The sequence below is a fragment of the Megachile rotundata genome, chromosome 6 (assembly GCF_050947335.1).
Source record: "Megachile rotundata isolate GNS110a chromosome 6, iyMegRotu1, whole genome shotgun sequence".
NCBI lineage: Eukaryota > Metazoa > Arthropoda > Insecta > Hymenoptera > Megachilidae > Megachile > Megachile rotundata.
In genome coordinates this window covers 15,302,773-15,325,345 of record NC_134988.1, presented here as the reverse complement: position 1 = coordinate 15,325,345, position 22,573 = coordinate 15,302,773, and the positions used below count along the sequence as shown (strand labels likewise).

At 44.2% G+C, this 22,573-nt stretch overlaps 1 protein-coding gene across 1 annotated transcript; it reads right to left on the bottom strand.

The window, feature by feature from the left end:
* Positions 1–213: 213 nt before the first annotated feature.
* Positions 214–1,962, bottom strand: LOC100884003 (uncharacterized). The gene is made up of 7 exons (XM_003704344.2): positions 1,692–1,962; positions 1,606–1,621; positions 1,325–1,536; positions 1,112–1,252; positions 872–992; positions 487–665; positions 214–426 (listed from the first exon to the last, which is right to left on the bottom strand). The coding sequence occupies exons 3-7, from the start codon at positions 1,526–1,528 to the stop codon at positions 292–294; spliced, it is 780 nt and encodes a 259-aa protein (XP_003704392.1). The 5' UTR covers positions 1,529–1,536; positions 1,606–1,621; positions 1,692–1,962; the 3' UTR covers positions 214–291.
* Positions 1,963–22,573: the final 20,611 nt, after the last annotated feature.

Below are 22,573 nucleotides of genomic sequence, written 5' to 3'. Positions count from 1 at the left end.
TGTTCTCAATGCATAGTGTAATTAACACGTTGTGCCTCGATGCGATGAAATATGAATGCGTTGTGTTCTCTACGCGCTGTTTCCCTAACACATTGCATTCGTCATGCGTTGTGTACTTGGCACAGTTCAGTCCTTGAGCTCTCTATGCGCTGCGTTCTCGACATAAATAAAACTCGATACATTTCACTGCTAATAAATGGCACTCTCAAAACTGACAAAAATATAAATCGCTGTATTTAATTTACACCTCGCCAATAGCAAATTCCTTGACACAAATTTGCGTCAAACATCTCATAGACTACACTTTTTAAAGCTACGCGAAGCAGGCTTGACTTTGGAGGCCTGGCTGACGAATTTGGTAATGGGTAACGAGTTCAAGTCTCTGTCCTCGATCGGTAGCCATTTACACTCGATCTTCGCGCTCGCCTGAATCGGAAGAATCGTGAATTTCATCAACAGCGTGTTACGCAAGTGAAGGAAACTAACGGTTTCCAGGACGGTTCCTTTGTGGTCCATTTTGCAGATGATGTATTTAAAGAAGGCGGTGTGCTGTTTGTCGCCGATGAAGAACGTCCTCTCCCGATGATGCCGGACCAAGTAAATATCCGTGGTATCCGCCATGAATACTCCGGTGATCAGACCGAACCAGTCAGTATGAGACAACTCTGAAGAGAAGGAAGAACAACGTGCATTTTAATGTTCCATGAAGAAAAAAGCTTTGATATACTTGATGCTTTCCTCGATCGTGTTAGCGGATCTTGTCTGTGTGCGGGAGCAGAATGATCGAGCCTCTATTATCTATAATTTCGTTGATTCGGAGAAAGTCTGACCCGAGTTTATCTTATTCGTACGAGGGTACTGTTATTTATACCATCGTGGATCGACCGATCTATGGTCACGTCTCCCTCGACCGACATATCTGGTGGCTTCTCCAAGAAGAAGGCGTCGTAGGCTCTGAACCTCATACTGTGTTTCGAGTTTTCTAGAACGACCTTAAACAACATCGGACAACTTTGTTCTTGTTATAAATTTAAAGAAAATATCTGTCGACATTCCGTAACATTCTATTCCATTCTATTCTATTTCTAAAAATTTAAAGAATCGTGATTACTTTATAGTTCACGTGATCGCCGGTCGTTTTAATGGCTGGAAGTTCTTTGTCCAGCCATCTGCGGTCCGTTTTCCCAGGATTTAAAAAGTCCTGAATGGGACCAAGGATTTTCAGCTGCGGAGCAGTACAGAAACACTGTACCTGTGGTATATTTGTAATCAGAAAATAATTAGATCACAAAAGCGAGTATGTTAATAGTTCTGTAAACGTCACGTCGGAAGTTTCCTGGACAAAGATGGAACCGAATTGATAGGCATATGTGTCGACGAGATAAGGAACGTGCGAATACTCTGGACCACAGATGTTCTCCGCTGCGATGGTACCAAGGTACTCCCAGCCCTTGACTATGCTCAAAGTTTTGGAAACGTGTACCTTCATCTTCTTCCTGTATATTGTCATGTTAATGTCGTCCGCCATCTTGATGTCTGTACGTACAGATTGCTGTCAATCCTTCTCGCGAAACGTCAAACGATGTAACAGGTTATTTGCATTACCTGTTCTAAGATGACGCTGTAGTTACGGGAAATTAGAATATTAATCAAATTATCCACAGCTGAATTAATTTCTCTCCTTTTCTAACCTCTTTCGACGAAATCACCGATGTAACAGATGGACCACCAATTAGGTTATCTAGGAACCGATTCGAAAGAAATTCTCCATCATTGGAGAACAGATAATATCCATAAAATTTGCCACGTTCGAAATGTTCAACATATCGCAATCCTGCGTCGCAGATTAGACATTAAAACGTATGGAGCATTCGTTATAGAACGAAGTTTATACGACACGACAGAAAGTTGGCCAAGAATTCGGCTGCGCCACGAATGGCTCCCAAATCGAATCAAGCGATATTGGGGGAAGCGATCGATCACTCGACTTGTCCTTTTGGTCGGCACAAGTACATCGGTCCGGCCATTTGTAATCATTAGCGCCATGGTGCCGTTGGCACAAGCGTCTTATTATGTCATTTCATTTCGTTCGTTTTCTTTCTGTCTTCTCCTCCTTCTCTCGAGTACGCGTCATCGTGTGTAGGCACAAGCGTGTTTGCTATTGTCGCCATCGTGCGCGATGATGAATCTAAACACGGACACCCGTCGAACGATCGAACAGTCGAATTAATCTGACCCATTCTTCCAACGGACGCTTGACACCTTCCTTTAATTAACCCCATCCCTGTCAATTTTATTTTTAGAAAGCCTTTATTATCTCTTCGATCAATTCGTATTTTTCACGGTGCAATATTTCGGAGTTCAAACTTTGATTTATTTCAAAAAATTTCAAATATTTATTGAAATGTATTTATTATTTTATTAATAATTTATTATATATATATTTAATATTTTATTATATACATAATAAAATATTTTTATAAAGTATGTGTCTCAGGTAATAACCTGTTTATATTTCGGTAACTTCGTACATTTAACAAAGACAAACTAAATCCTCCTAGTTACGCCCGCACGAACGCCGTAACTTATTCCGCTGCTATTCCACATTCCCATAGCGAATTAAACGAAACGATTCAGCCAGTTCGAGTCACTTAATTTCCATAATCATTATCGGCTTCATAATTACCGCGATACCGCGTAAATTTACAAAATTGCAGACGATCGTGTAATTCCGTGTATACTGCAACGTTGTTAGGTGTACAACTCGCACGGTAGTAAAATGGCCTACAGTATCGAACTACGGAAAGATATTTAATTCCCGGAATGCAATAAACCGGCTAATATGTGGATCCACGGTGCACAGACGCGAAGCTGAAATTAGCGTCGCGACCCCCCTGAGATTTCGCCAATTTACGCGTTCCTATGCCCCGATGCAATTAAAAGAAACACCGCGGGGCTTGTTTCTCGCGCGAAACCACCTTGCAGAACGAATGAAACAAGATTTGCTAGAGGACGCTGCACCATTTACCAGACTTCGTTTACGAAAATGTTCCTACTATGAAATTATCCTCGACTCGTTGTTTGTTAACTTTCCAACCGCTTATTAGCATAAGGTGTACGGAGGAGGAGTAGTTAAGACGTAAACAGGCAATAGTTTAACACGTGCTGTGACTTAGACTGTTAATTGGAACACTTGGAACGATATTAATGTATCCGCACCTGTTAAGTACGCCTACTATTCTCGTGTTCTTTGGAAAGAATGCAAGGTTAAGGATTATAGTTGTAATTTTATTAGTCTAGTTCTTACACGACTTTACTCCGGCTGTCACAGGATCTCAGCCGATAACGAGCGTATAATTTGCACAGCTTCCAATAACCCATTAATAAGAAAGTCTGTGGATTTACGGTTTTTCAGAGGACAAAGGCGTATCGAATACAAATTTCCTCGGAAATTTATTTCTCCATTCGCGAAGCTAAACGTTATAATTTATATCTCATTTTTCCCACGCAAGATTACCATATCTCCCACGCGAGACTCTTTCAAATTTCTCCTTTGAATCGTCCCTAAAATACCTCGGCACGCAACCGCGTGCATCCGTACAAAGACATCAAATAAATCCAGGTTTCACCTTGCTACGTTCGTTTCACCGCTACAATCGCAACTTTGTCTTCTCGAACTCGCAGATAGATTAAAATGACGATTATCAGGGGGTCGGCGGTAGCATCGGTAAGACGGGTGCACGAGCCAACGGAGCCGAGCCTTAAATTTCCAGGCTGGCAAATTGAAACGGGCCCGGGCCGCATCGCGATATTGCTTATGGTACAAATTTAATAAGGCGCCCGCTGGGGCCCCCAGTTACCATGCTAATATCATCCACCATCGAGCGAACAGCTTCTCCACCTGACACCGTGGGCCTGGAACGGAGAAAACGAGACGGCTGGAAAAGGGGCCAAGTAAGCCGGCCAACCAAAAGGAAAAGAAACACGGGTAGAAACGACAACGACGAGGATGACCACGAGAAACGAGAGAGTCGCTGGAGCACGAACAGAGAGACTCGTAACCCGTAATGTTATGGCACTGCCCACCGCGAGGGGGGACTCTAAAGGGCCCTCGTGCCGGGGTCTTTAGTGCCAAATTGGTTATGCGAACGCTTTACGACACGGCTCGCCGATATTAGCCGAATGAATTACATAAATTATCCGCAGCGTTACGACGACGACTCTGACGAGAAAAAAACGGCGGAAGGGAAGCTGTGGCGATTTTTCTCTCTCAACTATTAAGTTATTCCCTGATACCGTATTCTACAAGCTTATATTTCTATTCTAATTTGAAGCTGAAGAAAGTTATAGACTGACTTGGTGTTAGGTTACGTTTGACTCGTGTCAAAATTGCTGTTTGAACAAGTTTGATTTTAAAAATTTTTATCTACTGTTCTGACATTGGAAAGTGAGTCATCTGGTATCCCTAAATAGGCTCAGGATCCTCAGCGCTCAAGAAGCTTGCACAGACAAGCTCGCATAGACAAGCTTGCAAAATCTATAAGTTGAAAATCGATTCGAAGAAAGGCTCGCAATTACGAAAACCACGAGGTTCGGAAATTTTATAGGGCAGTGTCTACACGTCGCATGCGGTCCGATCTCATAGCCGTCATTTTATCATCCCGCGGAGTCTTGCGGGGTACCTACCGCATGGCTCCGCTCGGCTCGTCTCGTCTCGTCTCGACAGGCGCGTCTCAACGGGCAGCGCCGCGGTAATCTCGCATGTCCCTCGTCCTTCGTTCATTCCAAATAAGACGTGGACAAAGACAGACGAGGAAACGGAAGAGCAGAGAAAGAAACAGAGCAAACAAGAAGAGGAGGAATTGAGTACGAACATTTTTATCAGTCGTCGCTCGAGTCCTCTGCGGGAGGTCCTGTACCCGTTCCTGGTTACCATGCAAACCTACGACCAGGTGAATTTTGATGGCTGATGAAATGACTTGGGAAATCTGGGAAATTGCAAGAGATACATCTTTTCACATTTTTATTTTACAAATTAGAACCATCGAGCATGAGACACTAGGCACACATGACATTTTGCACGAGTCTCGAACAATTATTATATAGTTAAATTTGTCCGTGGTGCACTAGCGTTGAAACTTGAAGACCTTCGACATACCAACACCCTAATCAAAAGTCGCTTTAACAGAAGGGTGAACAAGGATGCGGGTCTTTTATTCAAGCCATCGCAAGCAGGTGAAAAGCAACTGAGGGTTATCCTGTCAAAAGGTGCTCGAATCGAATTCGGTAAACTTGAAATCCAACCCGAAGGAAGTAACTCGCTACCGTTTCCTTTTGGAGGAAACAGCGATTTCGATCGCAAAAAACGTAACGGCGGAAGATTTAATATGGTGCTGGTCGAAGACGTATTCTCGAGGGCCTCCTACTATTTCCGTACGCACCGCGGCGATACACGAGAGCGGCGGTTCAAGAAGAGAATTAGCATATGGTTGGAATCGAACGAGGTACCCCCGATGTCTCCATCGCTCGTGAAATGGATACCCCGTTGCATCGCGTTCTCCTTTCAGGATTGGTTTATGCCCGAGCAAGACTTACGGCCGGGCCGTGCCTCAATCGTCGTTGAGAAGCCCATACGGGCCGCCACGCGTGTGGGTGTTTACGCGGATATTACTGACTCTCTCGTTCTTCGTCGTTACATGAGTTTCCACGAAACATCCGGAAAACTGTTGCCGAGAGGATTTTTACCAATTTTATCGCGCTCAGCTGCGCGAATTCTGGAATTATCGTAAATCATTAAGTTGGAAAAGGATATGCGCGTGGGTCGAGGGAATTAAAAACTGAGGATATACGGATATAGGGAGAGCACGAGAGAAAATGTTGCAGATGTAGATATTTCTGTTATCAAAATTTTTGATGTTATATCTGAAAAACTAGCGAGTCTTTAGCGCATCGTTTTCCCTACGGAAGTGCTGGCGAGTGACAAAAGCGTTTATAAATAACGTTAAACAGCGACGGTAGGTAATGGCGATTGGAAAGCTACCGTAGGACGCGTTGAGCTCGTCAAACGCAATCAAGGGCCTCGACACGATGAAAGAATGGGCGAAAGCGGTGATGACCCCGGGTGAGCGTGTAACAAGGCCGTGAAAGAAGGAGAGAATAAGGAAGAGACGCTACCGGTCGGTAAGTTACGTGGTCGCGCGAGTGTTCGCCAATTATCTCGAACGGCTAGTCGACTCTAATTGGACTTTACGCTAGTGGGTGGGATCGGGGTTGCCGGCTGTAAAAAGGAAGGAGGGAAAAAAATAAAAGAAGCAACATCGCCGCAACCTCTCGGTTGTATACGTGTCGTGGGTGCATCGAGCCGGAATAGCAAGTACGGCTACATCCGAAGCGAGGTCGATAATTGGTCGAAAGCGGGGAACGATTTGCTCCATTAAATCCCGTGCCACGGGGCCCATGGGTTCTCGCGTAGAACTACGAGTTGTTCTCGAGGTGTTCCCGTACGGTTACGACGATCGTATCGCTTTGTTACACACCTCCGGTACCAATGGCTATAATAGAACGATCACATCGATTCCCGAACGTTGCTTTACGGTCTTTACCTGGAAGCTATATTACTGGCGGCCGGCCACGCGTTCCGTAATTTCTCACACGTGGCTGAATTTACCCGCGGCCGGGAACGTTAAATCCGTTAACGACCACCACGCGCCGACGTGTTACGTTTTCAATGATACAGACCGGTGATGTTTCAATCTACACGCTGGCCTACCAGCAAAATTCATGTCCAACGCCTCGAATGGTCGCGTGATGTCGTGTACGTTACGTGTCCAATGGGTCACATTCCCGAAGAAACCAGAAATTTACGGCTACGACTCGATCACGAGACTCGTAATAGTCGGAAATGTAGTTTCTTGTTCCCTTCATGGGATGTCTTTCGATTTGTAACCCTTTTCGTATATACCTGAACGTCCTCCCCGATCAAGTTGACAAAATTTACCGGAACCTATAGCAGTTTGTCTTTCTTCCACTTTTATACCAGCCTACATCGAAAGCGTTGATCATTTCAACCCTCCACGAGAATTATTCCCGATCACGAGAATTAACTCGTGATTTATAGTCGAAACGCTTTATCTGCGGGTATATTCAAATTAACAAGATAAATTGCTATCGTTAGTTTTCAACAACGCCTTTCACGAGGAACATATTTTAACAAAACGCTGCAACCTACCTAAGTATATACTATTGTTCTACAACTTCCGTATACCCGAGAATAAAGCTCGTTCTAGCCGAAAGATCACGGCACTCGAGTCTTCAGAAGCGTACAATTTTACGGTTAAAACGAAGTGCATAAAGTTGCGCGGCGGACATGATAGAATATCCTGAATCCCCGTTTACTTTTCTGCAGCGTTACTCTCGCGATCTTGCTATATACGTGTAACGAGATCGCGACGCGGCGTGCCGAACGGGAGACGTATGGCAAGGCAGGTAACCGCAGGTACAGAACAGAGTCGAAGCTTCGATCGTTCGGTTGTTTTTGTTCCGACTGACTTATCGATATTGGCACGTTGTGTTACGAACGTGTATGTACGTAACTACCCGGCAAGCGGGGCCGAGGGGGAGGGCCGGAGACAAGAAAGAAGAGAAAAGGGACATGGACAAAAAAGAAGAAAAGAAGACGACGGAAGAATTGTGGAGAACGGAGCCGCACGGAGGCAGAAGACTTGAGGAGCGAGGGTAAAGCCGAACTGAATTATTGCTAAGTGAGGATAGAACTTTGACCGGGGAGCGTGCCTGCACACGCGTTGAAATCACCGACGGTTGCGATGATACTCTGCTGATGAAATTGCCGTAAAATTATAGAAGTTCTACTCTTAAGAGGAGAGTGTCGATATCCTCGATACTTGAAGATTGCATTTAGAAGCTTGACATCGGTATTTCATTATGTGAGTGTCAGAGTACCACGCGTGGAATTACTGAGCGTGAGAGTACCATGCGTGGAGTTACTAAGCGTGAGAGTACCACGCGTGGAATTACTGAGCGTGAGAGTACCACGCGTGGATTTACTGAGGGTGAGAGTTCCACGCGTGGAATTACTGAGCGTGAGAGTACCATGCGTGGAGTTACTAAGCGTGAGAGTACCACGCGTGGAATTAGTAAACGTAAGAGTACCACGCATGGAATTACTGGGCGTAAGAGTACCACGCGTGGAATTACTGAGCGTGAGAGTACCATGCGTTGAATTACTGAGCGTGAGAGTACCACACGTGGAATTAGAGAGCGTGAGAGTACCACGCGTGGAATTACTGAGCGTGAGAGTACCAAGCGTGGAATTACTGAGCGTGAGAGTACCACGCGTGGAGTTACTAAGCGTGAGAGTACCACGCGTGGAATTAGTAAACGTAAGAGTGCCACGCATGGAATTACTGGGCGTAAGAGTACCACGCGTGGAATTACTGAGCGTGAGAGTACCATGCGTTGAATTACTGAGCGTGAGAGTACCACACGTGGAATTAGAGAGCGTGAGAGTACCACGCGTGGAATTACTGAGCGTGAGAGTACCAAGCGTGGAATTACTGAGCGTGAGAGTACCACGCGTGGAGTTACTAAGCGTGAGAGTACCACGCGTGGAATTAGTAAACGTAAGAGTGCCACGCATGGAATTACTGGGCGTAAGAGTACCACGCGTGGAATTACTGAGCGTGAGAGTACCATGCGTTGAATTACTGAGCGTGAGAGTACCACACGTGGAATTAGAGAGCGTGAGAGTACCACGCGTGGAATTACTGAGCGTGAGAGTACCACGCGTGGAATTACGAAGCGTGAGAGTACCAAGCGTGGAATTACTGAGCGTGAAAGTACCACGCGTGGAATTAGAGAGCGTGAGAGCACCACGCGTGGAATTACTAAGCGTGAGAGTACCAAGCGTGGAATTACTGAGCGTGAGAGTATCACGCGTGGAATTGCTGAGCGTGAGAATTCCACGCGTGGAATTACTAAGCGTGAGAGTGCCACGCGTGGAATTAGTGAGCATGAAAATACCACACGTGGAATTACTGAACTCCACCATATGAATGGTGGAACGTATGAAACTCGCACGTGCCGGATATCGATCGCACACGTCCTCCTTTCTTTCTTCGGTTGAATTCGCTGAAGTCACCTCCCCACTTAAGTGTCGCGATCTATCGTGACTACACAACTCACGGCTGTACAACGTGTAGCGATTTTAATGCGTGGCGATTCGAACGCGTGATATTACCGTGATAAAGATAGAATCTAGATCATTACACCTTAGCGTGTTACAGGAACAATACCGAACATTTATAGTACAAGAATATCTTCGGATATATTAAACTGAATTTAACATTTAATGCGAGCAGTATATCATGCGCGTTGATCTTATCGTTACGGCATATTCTGCATACATCTTCCACAATGTGTTACAGAGAAATTCAAATGAAGATTTCACGAGTAATGCCGTATAAAAAAGTTGAACGTTTAGATTCAAAGTCTGCTCCATTATTCATGACTCGGTTTGCATAAAGTAAGATCTCAATCTGAAACAATTTGGAATTATATCACTCTTGCTACGAAGGAACGGTACGTGACAGTGTACCTGTAGCTGGACGAACGTATAACTCATCGTTTGACGTAATTTTTCAGAGAGGAAAAGTCGGCAAGGGCGATTAATAAAAAGAAGGAGCACACGTTCAAGGATAACCGCCTGGCTAGACTAATATGGAAGCGCGTACAAAGTTAACGCGTGTTTGCCTCTATCCAGACTATATTATTATCATCGTCCACCGACCGATTGTAGTGCCTTCCAGGAGATGAAAGAATGGCTACATGACAGGTTAGAGAAGCTACTCCCTCGTCTTTAGAAGCCCGATTCACCACTTCCGCCGGCGTAGAGAAAGGCGAGTCGCTGAAGAAAACTGAACGTTCCTTTCATGAGGCTCGAGTAAAGCGAGAGTTATTACCTGGTAGATAGGTTATAATAGAGACAAGTGAGTAATAGTTAATTTATAGTGTAGAACATACACTTCATCGGACAAAAATCTACAGCGAGCAAATTTCCAAATTTCAATTTCGAAATTTTAAACTTAAATTTGAAAACTTGTCTCTTTCAACCAAATGTAATTGGGTTGTCCAAGAGTCTTACTACATGTCCACATATCCGAACTCGATTCGATAAAAATAAAAAGCCTGAGGTACATCCCTAATAACAGTCCATAACCCAGGAAGATATGCAGGTCCGTTGATTAAGTAATTTTGCTAATTCAATCACTTTTCGCCGTGGAGAACACGCGTAACTGGACGATCGTTATGGAAGACAGAAAACAAGCTGGAGCTCGTTTGATCGACGAAGAAGACGTGATCCGAGGAACTGGTTCCGAGATAAACGCAACTATGTAAATTTCGACGCCGGGACACGTGTATTAACGCTACATTTGCCAGCGGGGAGCAATAAATCGTTTTGTTCCCCGAGCCGGGGATGGCGAAAGAGGACGAACCTTGGTCCATCTTCTCTCTTGCGTTTTATTCATTCGATTTTTTCTCGAGGGGCTGCGTTAACGGTGTATCGACCTACTCAGAAGTGCAAATTGAAGCCGAGTATTTTGGAAAAACTTCTGAGCGTTAGAGTACCACGCATGGAATTACTGAGCGTGAGAGTATCACGCGTGGAATTGCTGAGCGTGAGAATACCACGCGTGGAATTAGTGAGCTTAAGAGTACTACGCGTGGAATTACTAAACGTGAGAGTACCATGCATGGAATTACTGAGCGTGAGAGTACCACGCGTGGAATTAGTAAGCGTGAGAGTACCACGCATGGATTTAGTGAGCGTGAGAGTACCATGCGTGGATTTACTAAGCGTGAGAGTTCCACGCGTGGAATTACAAAGCGTTAGAGTACCATGCATAGAATTACTGAGCGTGAGAGTACCACGCGTGGAATTACTGAGCGTGATAGTACCACGCGTGGATTTAGTGAGCGTGAGAGTACCACGCGTGGATTTACTGAGCGTGAGAGTTCTACGCATGGAATTACTGAGCGTGAGAGTACCATGCGTGGAGTTACTAAGCGTGAGAGTACCACGCGTGGAATTAGTAAACGTGAGAGTACCACGCGTGGAATTACTGAGCGTAAGAGTACCACGCGTGGAATTACTGAGCGTGAGAGTACCACGCGTGGAATTACTGAGCGTGAGAGTACCACGCGTGGAGTTACTAAGCGTGAAAGTACCACGCGTGGAATTAGAGAGCGTGAGAGTTCCACGCGTGGAATTAGAGAGCGTGAGAGTTCCACGCGTGGAATTACTAAGCGTGAGAATACCACGCGTGGAATTACTGAGCATAAAAGTACCCCGCGTGGGTTCGAGAACGTTAGAAACGTCCAGACGTATCAGAGAACGATGATCGTCCAGAAAAACCTCTTTGGATCACCTGTTTCCTGCGGGAGACAGTCGATAGACGTAAAGCGTGGTGATTCGTGAAGCAGCCCGATAAAAAGGGCCGCTTAGATCGAATCGCAGTGCGAGTAGATCGTATTGCGCAAGAACATGGTAACCGCGATGCCATGTGAACGCTTTAATTATTTAAGTCCCGGATCCTACGGCTCGATTCCACCTTGCTCGTTTTCTTGCGGCCTTGGAGCTGCACCGTATCCTATCCTCTTCTAATTATTACCGGTGGCACGCGGTGCTCGTTACACGGCCGCCAAGTAAACACAGGTCTCGTGTACACTCAGGTGCAACGTGGGATTCTTGAAGGTAAAAGGTGAAGAGCAAAATTGGTAGCTTGTGGTGGGGGACTACTACTCTTATTCTTAGTGTAGCTCAGATACTTCTAGCTAAGATACTTTTGTAACCTCGTAATCTTCATCTGTAACCATAATCCAGATGTACCCCAGATCTCTATGTCTTAATCACTGTACTTCACATGATCACTGTACTTCACTAACCAAATCTCTGATCCCATATTCCAAATGTATAGACCCCAGATATGTATATCCCCAGATGACCATACTCTCATGTCCATTCCTAGATCATCAGATCCTATATCATTACTCCAGTCATTAAAGTAATATCAGAGTACCCAAATGTACCAAATAGCATCGAATAGGTAAGTACAGGCCATCTCAAAGAACGTAATATAGCGCTTAATTTAAAATTAAGTTACTCTAATCTTGTAAATCGGTAGATTATCATAAATCGGCCGACAATTCGAAACTTAATATCAGCTCGTTAACGATTAGAAACACATAAAGCAGCTTCTATCGGGCCGGAACGTTAGCTGAATCGAAGCGATTCGCGCAAGGTGAATTGCACGAACGATCCAGATCAACTCGTACCGCAACATTACGCTTATAGCGTACAATTTATGCTCGTTAAGATACAAAATACAGACATTCGCGTACGCGCGGCGGTTTTTTGCGTTTCACGTTTTATTAAGACAAGGCGTCAAGCCCGAGCTTCCAGACCCGTTAATTTAGCAGTCTGCCGGAAAAAATCGGGTGAAAGTCATGTCCTGGCATCTCCGTGTCCTTGTGCAAGTTGGAAAACGTCGAGAACCTGTTTGTTCTCGCGAGGCGAGACCGAGTGGCGTTTCTAATTCGTTGGCGAACACCTTTTAGCGGGTCGCTAATTCGTTATTGATTCAAGCAGCGCAGGAGCGAAGGTGCAAGCTCCACGAGTCTGATCGACGGGGACGTATTAATCCGTTCTCGAGTGGCTTCGCCTTGCGATTACGGGGGAAAAAGTGTCGGAAAGAAAAGAAAAGATAAGAGCAAGATCGGCCGGGTCATCTCGCATCTAGACGGCCTTGCGCGTATTGACGTTACCTCTGACGAAAAGCGAACTCGAAACCTGTTTCACCGGCTCCTTCGCCATATTTTTCCGCGCGTCCTCTCCATTTTCCGATGGAAACTTTTGCATATCAAGATTCTGCATATCGCTGGGAATAACCGAGATCCGATCGGTTTCTCTCGTTCGGACTATCGATAATTGCAACCGTGGCGAGTCGGGCAACGCAATTAAGGGAAACGAATAATCTTTGGTCAACAGGTACACTCGAGTGCAGTGCACTCTTACCCTTATTCTTGTGTGCACACTCGCATGCACAAGCTTCCATAAGAAACATAGTGCTGAAGATCTCACCACTTAATGGTTTTTGATTGACGAATGTTCACATTTAAAAATTTTCACAATGTAGAAATGTATGTTAAGACATATCTATCTGGGGATGAAGGTACCTAGGAATATAGCTATCCAAAAATAAATACATTTAGAGATGTACATCTAGGAATACAAGTAAAGTATTTTCATATGAACTGACTGCACTCTATCGACTTTAGCAAGCTTTGATAACTGAGCAGCTCCATACTAAATTCACCTATTCACCTATCTATCAAATTCACTTTAAGTATCACAGCTAAAGTCACAGAGAATAAAATAGCAAAGTCCCCAAAATCAATCACACGATTTCCTAAAAAAAATTGTATCGTCGCAATCCAGTTCTTCCGGCCGAAGGTTAAAGAAAAGATAAGAAAGGCCGAGCATTTAGTTCACCGTTTATTGCGATTCGAACGCGGTCGAACGAGCAGCAGGGTGGACGAGGAGACTCCAGAAAGAGATTCCAGAATGCGGGGGAGGAGAGAAGTCTCAGATATGAAGAAGAAGAAAGAGAAGAAGAAGAAGAGGAATAAAATGGGATGGAACGGTGGAGGCGTACGAGAGAAAGAAAAAAGAACGTGGCAAGCAGAGGGAAAAGGAGGAGAAGAGGAACGAACAGAGAAAGAAAGAGAGATGCTGATGGGATTATAAGTAATGCGCCGCAGCACGTGGCCCCGGTGAGCCCACCTTCAGGTTGTCAAACCTGTTTCTTCCTATGTGCCATCGTCTCGAAGGCGAAGGTGCAGTGTGAGCGCGGGTGCCGCACGTACCACGAAATCCTATCGACCGATTTTAGCGTTCCATCTATTAAAGAATACATATGTCACATCTGCACCTATACCGGATTCCGAAATACTATAATCACCCACGGTATTCGACTGTTAGATCGTTACAAGAATCTGGAATTGCGATATAAATTTCTTAGATGTTATTCCTTTCCATTACCTCGGAAATGTCTTCTTAGAAATTATGAATTACGTAGGTTAACCGAGTACGTTCACATTTACAAATGTGATCATCGCTAATGACGAGATTAATTAAATTAGATTTTCTTCACTTTCTTTGTAGAGTACTATGATGCAATATACAAGATATATGATACAGTCAACAGCACATTCGGGTGAACATTTGAATCAGAATTCAATGATTTGTAGCTCGTTTAATTTATGATCTAATAGTGATCAAGAAATTTGGGACTACAGATAAGAGAATCTGTAAGAAACACGAAGAGATTTCACGAGATGGTAACGCGGAGGCGTATCCTCGTCAAGAGTGAGATCCACTGTCGAAATACCCGGAGGAGTAAGTAGCAACCATTAGGCGACCAACCTGTGCCTTAATGGAAAAATTGAAGATAACCGCCGGCCTGCCAATCGACCACTCAACCGATTCGCTTGGGCCGCAATGGGAGGCGTTTTCGTCGATTACGTCAACAAACTGGCCCCGATCGTTTCATCTCGGGCTTAAATCTTTCCCGGTAACCTGTTTCCTCGTGTTCTCCGATGATCCCTCTATTCCTGAAGGACTCGTTTCCAACTAATCGTTCAGATCGACGAACAATCGAATTCATAATTCTTTCCTGGCGTGTTTCGCGCGAAGTATTTGTAGCAATTAGCCGGCAATTTCTGCCAACGTGTCGGTTATTACCCGTATCGATCGGCTCCTTTTAAGCGAGATAATTATAGATCAGCATTTCGAACGAGTCAAACGTTATGTATGCTATCCGCTGTTGATTATTCGTTGCTGTGTCAAATATGCGGCGCGGTTCGCGACCCGCCTTTCAGTCGTTTATAATTGAATGAATTCAACGCAATTGGTATTTCTGTCCGGCGATTGCCGTGTTACCTTCATCGAACAGGTATATCGACGGTAAATGGGTTCAAACGTTGTTTAATGCTCGCATCGAGCTGTGCGATTTTCAATTTACCCTGACAACCGTAACGTTAATTTTATCTACGAGACTTCAGAATTTTTGAATTTCGAATTATTTACAATTACCCGAAGAAAAGATGGATGATAGAATATTTAAACTGACAAAGTAGGACAAGAGAACGAGAAAGTTTTCGATTTATTCGCGTACGATCGTGCCCGTCGACGATATTCGTCGTCGATAAAACACAGCCTCGTTGCATCACAATGTGCACTTCTCTGTCGACACGATGCCGCGGCGAATTTACTCCGAGACCCGTCGGGGTCATCGATCGATCGATCGGTTCGAAAGATTCGAACGGTTGCGGTGACGAGTGACGAGAGGTTGAAGAAAAAAAGAAATGTCGACATTGTAGCTCCAGTTTCGACAAGACCGACTCGCCACAGTTCTTCGCTCTTTTATTCCATGGGATTCGATCGCGTAGATGCAAGAAATCGCTGGCGATCATTCGATCGATCGTCTTGCCGGTCGTCGGCGCCGATTTCTCGACGGGTGTTCCGCATATACGCGGCCACGATCGTCGATATTCTTTTTCAGGAAGATCGATGGCTCGCGGCCTTATATCACGGCTACACCTCGATGCGGCGCATTGTGGCTCGCATTAAAACCTCTTCATCGAATCTCGTCTCCTTTTTCTACGCTCGTCGCGCTGATATTAATGCCCAATTTCATTAATCCTCCACGGGACTCACGACTCATTCCACTCTTGTTTTTTAATCGATCCGCACATTTTTCACATACGCACCTGAATAATTTTCTTGGGTACGTGAAAGAACTTTAAATTGAGTCAATTTGAAAACGTGTACAACGGTATTTCAATCAAAGTTAAATGCACTGTAGCATCTTCAAGATTAAATTAATTAGTATGACAAGGCAGTTCCAACGAAAATGAAATCACTTTCGGACCAGCTCGTAGAAATTCTTCCGTTAACCTCGATGAAGCAACTTCCTCGTATTATTCAACCAACTGAATACGAATTAATCAGGAAATCAAGATTAACATTCCATTCGTAACATTTTACCTAGCAATGAAAATAAATAAGTCCCTCCTGTAACTCGATTTCAAGTCCATCTCCATAATTAAATCGTCATCCACTTGAATGGTACGCAGATTCACGAAATCGTGCCGAATGTGTTTCACGGCGAACAAAACCCGAAGAGGGGGCTGTGTAAGGTTAAAGGGGTTGGGTCAGATGGAGACTGCATGGGTGTATCATTACCGGGCTGACCCCTCCCGCGACTGATCTTTCAGAATCTGGAGCAGACCGTTTCACATGTGAAAGGATACCGGTTGTGTCAACGCGTAATTATTGTCGCGTTTCACGGGTCGAGTCGCAGCCCGCGAAACGGACAATAGTTCCACGGTGAACGCGTGCCGGTGCTCGAGTGAAACGTCTTGTAGGACACCGAAGCCGGTCACGAAACGAAGTTTAGAACAGAAACCGCGCCGCTGCCTGGGGCTTCCTCCAGACCTTGCTTGCAAACGGAGAAGCGATGTTGATCGGAATTTCATTGGAAATCTGACTTTCCCACACCCCGTTTCCAGGCACCCCACGACATGGACGTTATTTGCTCAACACGTTCTAATTTCGTATTCTAACTTCTCTTGTAAGACAATAATTCTTTTGCACCATCACAATGTCTGCCATTGTGGTACTTCAGCTGGGACTATTTACACTATTGCATATTTTGATCATATATTCTCTTCCATGTAACTGCATTGAACATTGCGTACATTTTCTATTTGTGTACACAACTATTTGTCTATACGTCAAACATATGGAGACATCTAAGCATGAATCTTATCAGACTTGAATGTACGCATTCATGTACCTAACCTCAAAACCCAAAAGCTTCGAGTTACCAAAAATATCTAAATGACTCTAATAAAGAGTTCTAGCTAGACAATGAGTTTCTGAATCATCAGTGGGTGTCCACGTGAATAAAACGAATAAAAGAATGGTACATGTTTATCGAAAAGAAGAAGCAGAAGTGTCGGATTCCGCCAATGGAAAGACGTATTGGGCGCATCGAACGAGTGACGTTTATCCGGGCAGAACGAACGCTCGTGCCATAAACTTTTTTTTATTACCCAGCCATGATTCTGTAGCCACGAAGGGAGCACGGTTGTCGACAGTCGCCGGACAGTAATGCCAGCAGAAATTACTGCTATTAGCGATTGTAACGTTGCGAACGGGCGGCAGCGAGAAGGCCAAATATCGATCGACGTTCGCGGCTAACGATACGTTCTCGCCAGATATAAAAACAAATCTATAATTTTCAACGACGAAAAAGCGTTTCGCGTGCCAACCGGAGACAGTAAAGCACCGGTGGCCGGCAATTTTACATAAACGAAATTATCCTTTTACTGCCCTAATTACTTTCGAAACGTCCGCTAGGTATTGCCTCTGTACAACAGCCTCTTTTGTTGATCCTTGTCCGGTTGGGGAATAAGATCGAGATCGAGGGAAACGTAATCGAAGCATGGCTCAATCCTGGACTGCACGCGTTCTGAGTATGCTTGCCGTGGGACTTAGGCTGAATTTAGTTCTGGGAGATCGTAATTAGACTTAGGGTTCTTTAAAATGGGAGTTTGGGATTTTGGAAGTTGGGGATTTGGTGATCTGGGAGTTCGAGAGTTTGCAACATTGTGGTTATGAGAATTTGGGGTCTTCGGATGTTGGCACTTTAGGATTTATGAGTGTTTGGTCTTTGAAATTTGGAGATATGATGATCTGGGACCTTGGGGTTTATGGAATTTTGAGGTTATGAATCTTTGGAAACTTAGAACATCGACACTTTAGGATGTTGAGGTGCTTGAACTTTGCAATTTGAAGATTTGATGATCTGGGACCTTGGGGTTTCAGAATTTTGAGGTTGTAAAACTTTGGAATTTTGGGACCTTGAGGTTTAGACCCATTAGAATATTGATACCTTAAAATTTTTTAATTTGGGACTTCTAAACTTTAAGAGATACCTTGAGATTTTCTAGCTATGAAATTTCTGAGCTATGACTATGTCACAAAAGTTCGGAACATTCCAGTTGCCGCACCAATGTATTCATTATTGAAATTAAGTCGTGAACTAATCTCGCCACGATACCGTGAGAGGAATTCGCAAAGGAAAGAGAGTAAAAGAAACAAATATGCACGCTTATCTATCTGGCAGCAGTATGTGGGAACGCGTAATAATTAGGTAAAAGGAAAAGAAGTTACTCGGTCGGAAATCAATGGAACGCGATAATAACGTCGGTCAGGATTGAAAATTTCTCGTAACGAGGACACCTACACTCGATCTCGTATTATGACTGAACACGCACAGGTAAATATACGCGCTGAAACTGCCACGCTGGTTCAAGCGGGTCAGACAGAGCGCTACGCGTGAGCTTTGATGTTGACTTGAACCATTTGACCGGCTCCAGACAGTCGTTAATCAGCTAGTGCTCCAGTGGTGGTATCTAATTGACGGCTAATTGAAGCGGACTGTTAAATGAGAAACACGATAACGAACAGTGCTGAATTATTACAAAACGTTGTTGCAACAGCGAGCGATACGAAAGGTACGAATGGCCGCCGGTCATTATGTACCATTTCCTGAAACCAATCGCTGGAATTTTCGATTGATTTTTCAACAAACTTTCCGATCTTCCTTGGACTTCCTTGGATTCTTGATGTTTCGTCAGGTTGAACGTTTTAATTTTGACTCTCTTTGAAGAGCAGCTTCTTATAAGGAACTTAAGCGGTAAGAACTGAGGGTGTTCGAGATCCTTCTGGACTTATCTTTGCATCTGTCCTACTGACAGATTGTTTCCGAAAGCGTGCCAAGCACACGCCCGACTATTTTTGTACACTTCCGAGCAGACTTCTTTTTCGGAATCGTTCACTTCTGGTCTGCTAAGAACTTTCCTATCTTGTTTTTGTGGATATATTTTATTCATTTGGACAACTTGAAAAGGATAGCTATATGAAAATGTAGTTGGCCATATTAGCTAATAAATTCAAATGAAGCTCTTATGGATCAATAACGAAATAAAAAATACAGAAGTCTTCAAGAGTGACATTTTACATGATGTGGTACTGTATGCGTTTGTTAAGTTCACATGTGAATTAGTAGACTCCACAATCCTTCCAGCTGTCATCTTACTGGACATACTGACTAGACATAGTTGTTAGACTAGGTCTCTATAATATTATACAATAAAAGTGCAGTAAAAAAGTGGATGAATAGGATAGTAAAATAATGACACAGTAAAATAGTCTAACAAGAAAAAAAATAATGTAGAATATGTTCGATGCCGTTACTCTTGGCATTGCACCCAATAAAAATCGAAGAAAGAACAAAGAGAAAAGTCCCGTAGGCGCGAACCGAAACGAGAGAAATCCTCGTTTTCGATAAGTCGTCGGCGTCTTCAGCGATGAATTGGGACCCGGCGAGTGATTTATACCGCCTCAGGATGAATCATCCTCGTCGGCAAAAGGAGCTGGATAAGTATATAACCGTGTGTCGATGCCAGGAAGATTACCAAGATCTCGGCTCGATACGAGCCCGATCTGGAGGTGTGTGGGTGCGTCGAACAGGCGAAGGAGGATCGACTGTGCATTTTTCCTCCGAAACCCTGGCTCGTTCTCTCCTCTGGCGTCTCGTATCGCGGAGAAAGTTAGCGCATACACGTGAAAGCAGCCGTGCTATAATCATGCAAGGACCTCTCCTCTCGAGGATCAAACGTAACGTTCCTGATACCCCAGCGTTATCAACGCCCTAATGCGACCGAGATTATCCGAGCATTCGCGTCCACACGTGGAATCGGGTTTTGCACAGAATGCGAAATATCGACTCTGACCATTTTAAGACTTCCATCGAGCCTTACGCAAGATTAACGTCTTATTTCGAGCACGTAGAGTCATCCAAATTCCTTGCTCGATCAATTGGCCGATAAATCAAGCCTATCCTCCGAGGCAATTAACGTGCATCTAAACTGCAATGGAATTTCCAGGCTATTGAACGCAAGCCATTCGGGATTCAAAGACGCCGATGGCGATGGAAAATCGAAATCATTGCTAGAATTGCAATTGTCTCGTGACATCTTTCTTAGGAGACATGTTCCTTGTGACATGTAATCGCAGCTTTGGAATGTAATATAATATAGTAGCTTTAGCTTGAATTACATTACAAGTGTTATTCTTGCAAGTATAACTATAACACTATACACTATAAAATAAGAGAACCGTACACCAGTTCGTCATGATGAAAGTCACAATCAAAGTAATCAAAGTACCTCTTCCCGCCAGTGAAAATAAAATTTGTAATTTGCGACAGAGATTCCTCGAAAGGAAATTTTACGTCGTGACAACGATACGTTCAAATGTCGCGTGGAAAGATATTCATAGAAACGAACAAGGACCTGCTGGCACATGTTTCGTTTTAAGTTCCCTCCAGCGGCACCTGGCGTTCAGTCCTTGAACCTTTGGGGCCGCGCCTTCCGGGTACGAGGGACCCACACCCACACACACGTACACACGCAACACAGCACACTCGTAGTGTGGCTCGCACACACGTGTTCTCTCCCCCGCACCAAAGGCACAGCAGTGGCGTAGCCAGTATGTAAATCAGTTCGTTCCTTCGGCTTCGCCACGGACTAGCCACGGTGAAGCGGTGCTGCGAGGGAGGAAGGAAAGCTCGTCGAAGATTCGCCTTCTTCGATTTCGATGAGCACGAACCGACGTCCAGCGGGATCGAGCGTGAACAGGCGACCGGCGAGAGGAAATTCGAGAAGGCATGGAATCGCGATCCCGGATAGATCTCTTCTTTTTATTGCTGGATCGTTTCTGGATGCTGATACGATTCCTTGAAAGTTGTGATTGATAGCGTTCGAGGTTTATAGCTCGAGGGATACTCTATGCAATTATTTGGGTTTGTTTAGATTTCGGAATTTTGGGATTTAAGGTATTAGGAATTTGAGACTTTGAGATTTTGAAAGTTTTGGACCTTGAAATTTTCTTGTCTATACGTTTAGAGGATATGTGGAGTTGGGTGTATGTGGAGTTGGAGATATGAAGATATAGAAGTTCGATAATTTATACATGTAAAGATTTAGAATTACAGAAATTTAAGAATACATGAATTTGGTAATGAACCATGGCAACCATTGATACCTCAAACTTAAGATACCCATTATATTGATGAACATAAAAATAGCTAATTGAACCTGAACGTCTATCGCGAAATGAATGACTAAATTAATTTAAGGAATGGAAGATTGTTAGACGCCAATGGAAGTGCCCTGTGGCACGCGCTGTGACATGGAAACACCCTCTAGCTCAGGATTTAGATGTTATATGCGGGGTTCTGCCATTTCCTGGCATCCACTTCCCGATACGACACGTGTCCCGCCAGCCACGGTAGTCGTAATGCATCCAAGAAACGAGGGGAAGGCACGATTTATTAGGCAGCAGGGATCCAGAGATATATCCCATAGCCACGTTAGTAGAAACACCTAACGCACCTAACGAAACGAGAATTCTATAAATATTCTCCAACATCAATATTTTTCATTCATACTTCATTTCCTCGCTGCTTATCAATTCAGGAACAATCTGTACATTTCTGAGATAAGTATAATTAGTCACGATCGTATTTGTTGGTAATACAACATTAACGTCGATTCGCTGAATTAAATAGTATAATATTAGTACAACATAGTTGGCAAACACCTTTCACTGAAACTTGCAGCAACGGAGGTATTAAGCGGTAACATATGCAACATATAAGGTGAAAAATTAAAAATCAAATCACAATACCTGAGCAACGGCATAACAAGACGCGTGTCACAGGTACGAAGACAGGCACGAGTAAATGATAATGTCAAGCGGTTACCCTTTCTCTTTTTCGCTTTCGGGGCTGCCGCCGAGACGGGAACACGCAGCTCCGTGCGAGCACAAATGAGCGCGATGTTCCATCTGGTCGACGTGAATCCTGGTGCATGTCGCGAGCCCACGCCCAGAATTCCCGATCCTCTACATCACCGTGGCCCACCAAATGATATTGTTGCCCCGAAATCTCGACGTTCCTCCGTTACACGCGGCGAATCCGACGCCAGAAATCGCCGGTACCAGAATTCCAGCTCTTGTGCCGTAAAACACGACGTGACAATCCAAATACAAGGGGAACTGATTCATTGATTTGTAAAATTTGGAATTTTTTATCATCACTTTGTAATTATTGGATTCATAGATACCTACATTTCTAGGTATCTGGAATCCTATCTGGATCACTGGGTCTGTAGGTACTAGCTCGATTAGGTGGATCTGTAGATATTTGGTTCATAGGCCTGGACCACATGTCCCTTAATTTCTAGATATTTGCATACTCAGATCCCTGGACCCTCTACATATCGAAATACCCATATGTATGTGGATGTGATCTTTGAATCTTTGCATCTTTAAATCCCAATACTCATGATCTCCCTCTATACC

Excerpts from the sequence above, each read along its gene's own strand:
- LOC100884003 (XM_003704344.2), bottom strand. The coding sequence starts at position 1,528 with ATGGCGGACGACATTAACATGACAATATACAGGAAGAAGATGAAGGTA. Across the intron at positions 1,253-1,324 it reads TTGTCCAGGAAACTTCCGAC|GTACAGTGTTTCTGTACTGC; the intron begins GTGACGTTTACA and ends AATATACCACAG. Across the intron at positions 993-1,111 it reads GCGATCACGTGAACTATAAA|GTCGTTCTAGAAAACTCGAA; the intron begins GTAATCACGATT and ends ATGTTGTTTAAG.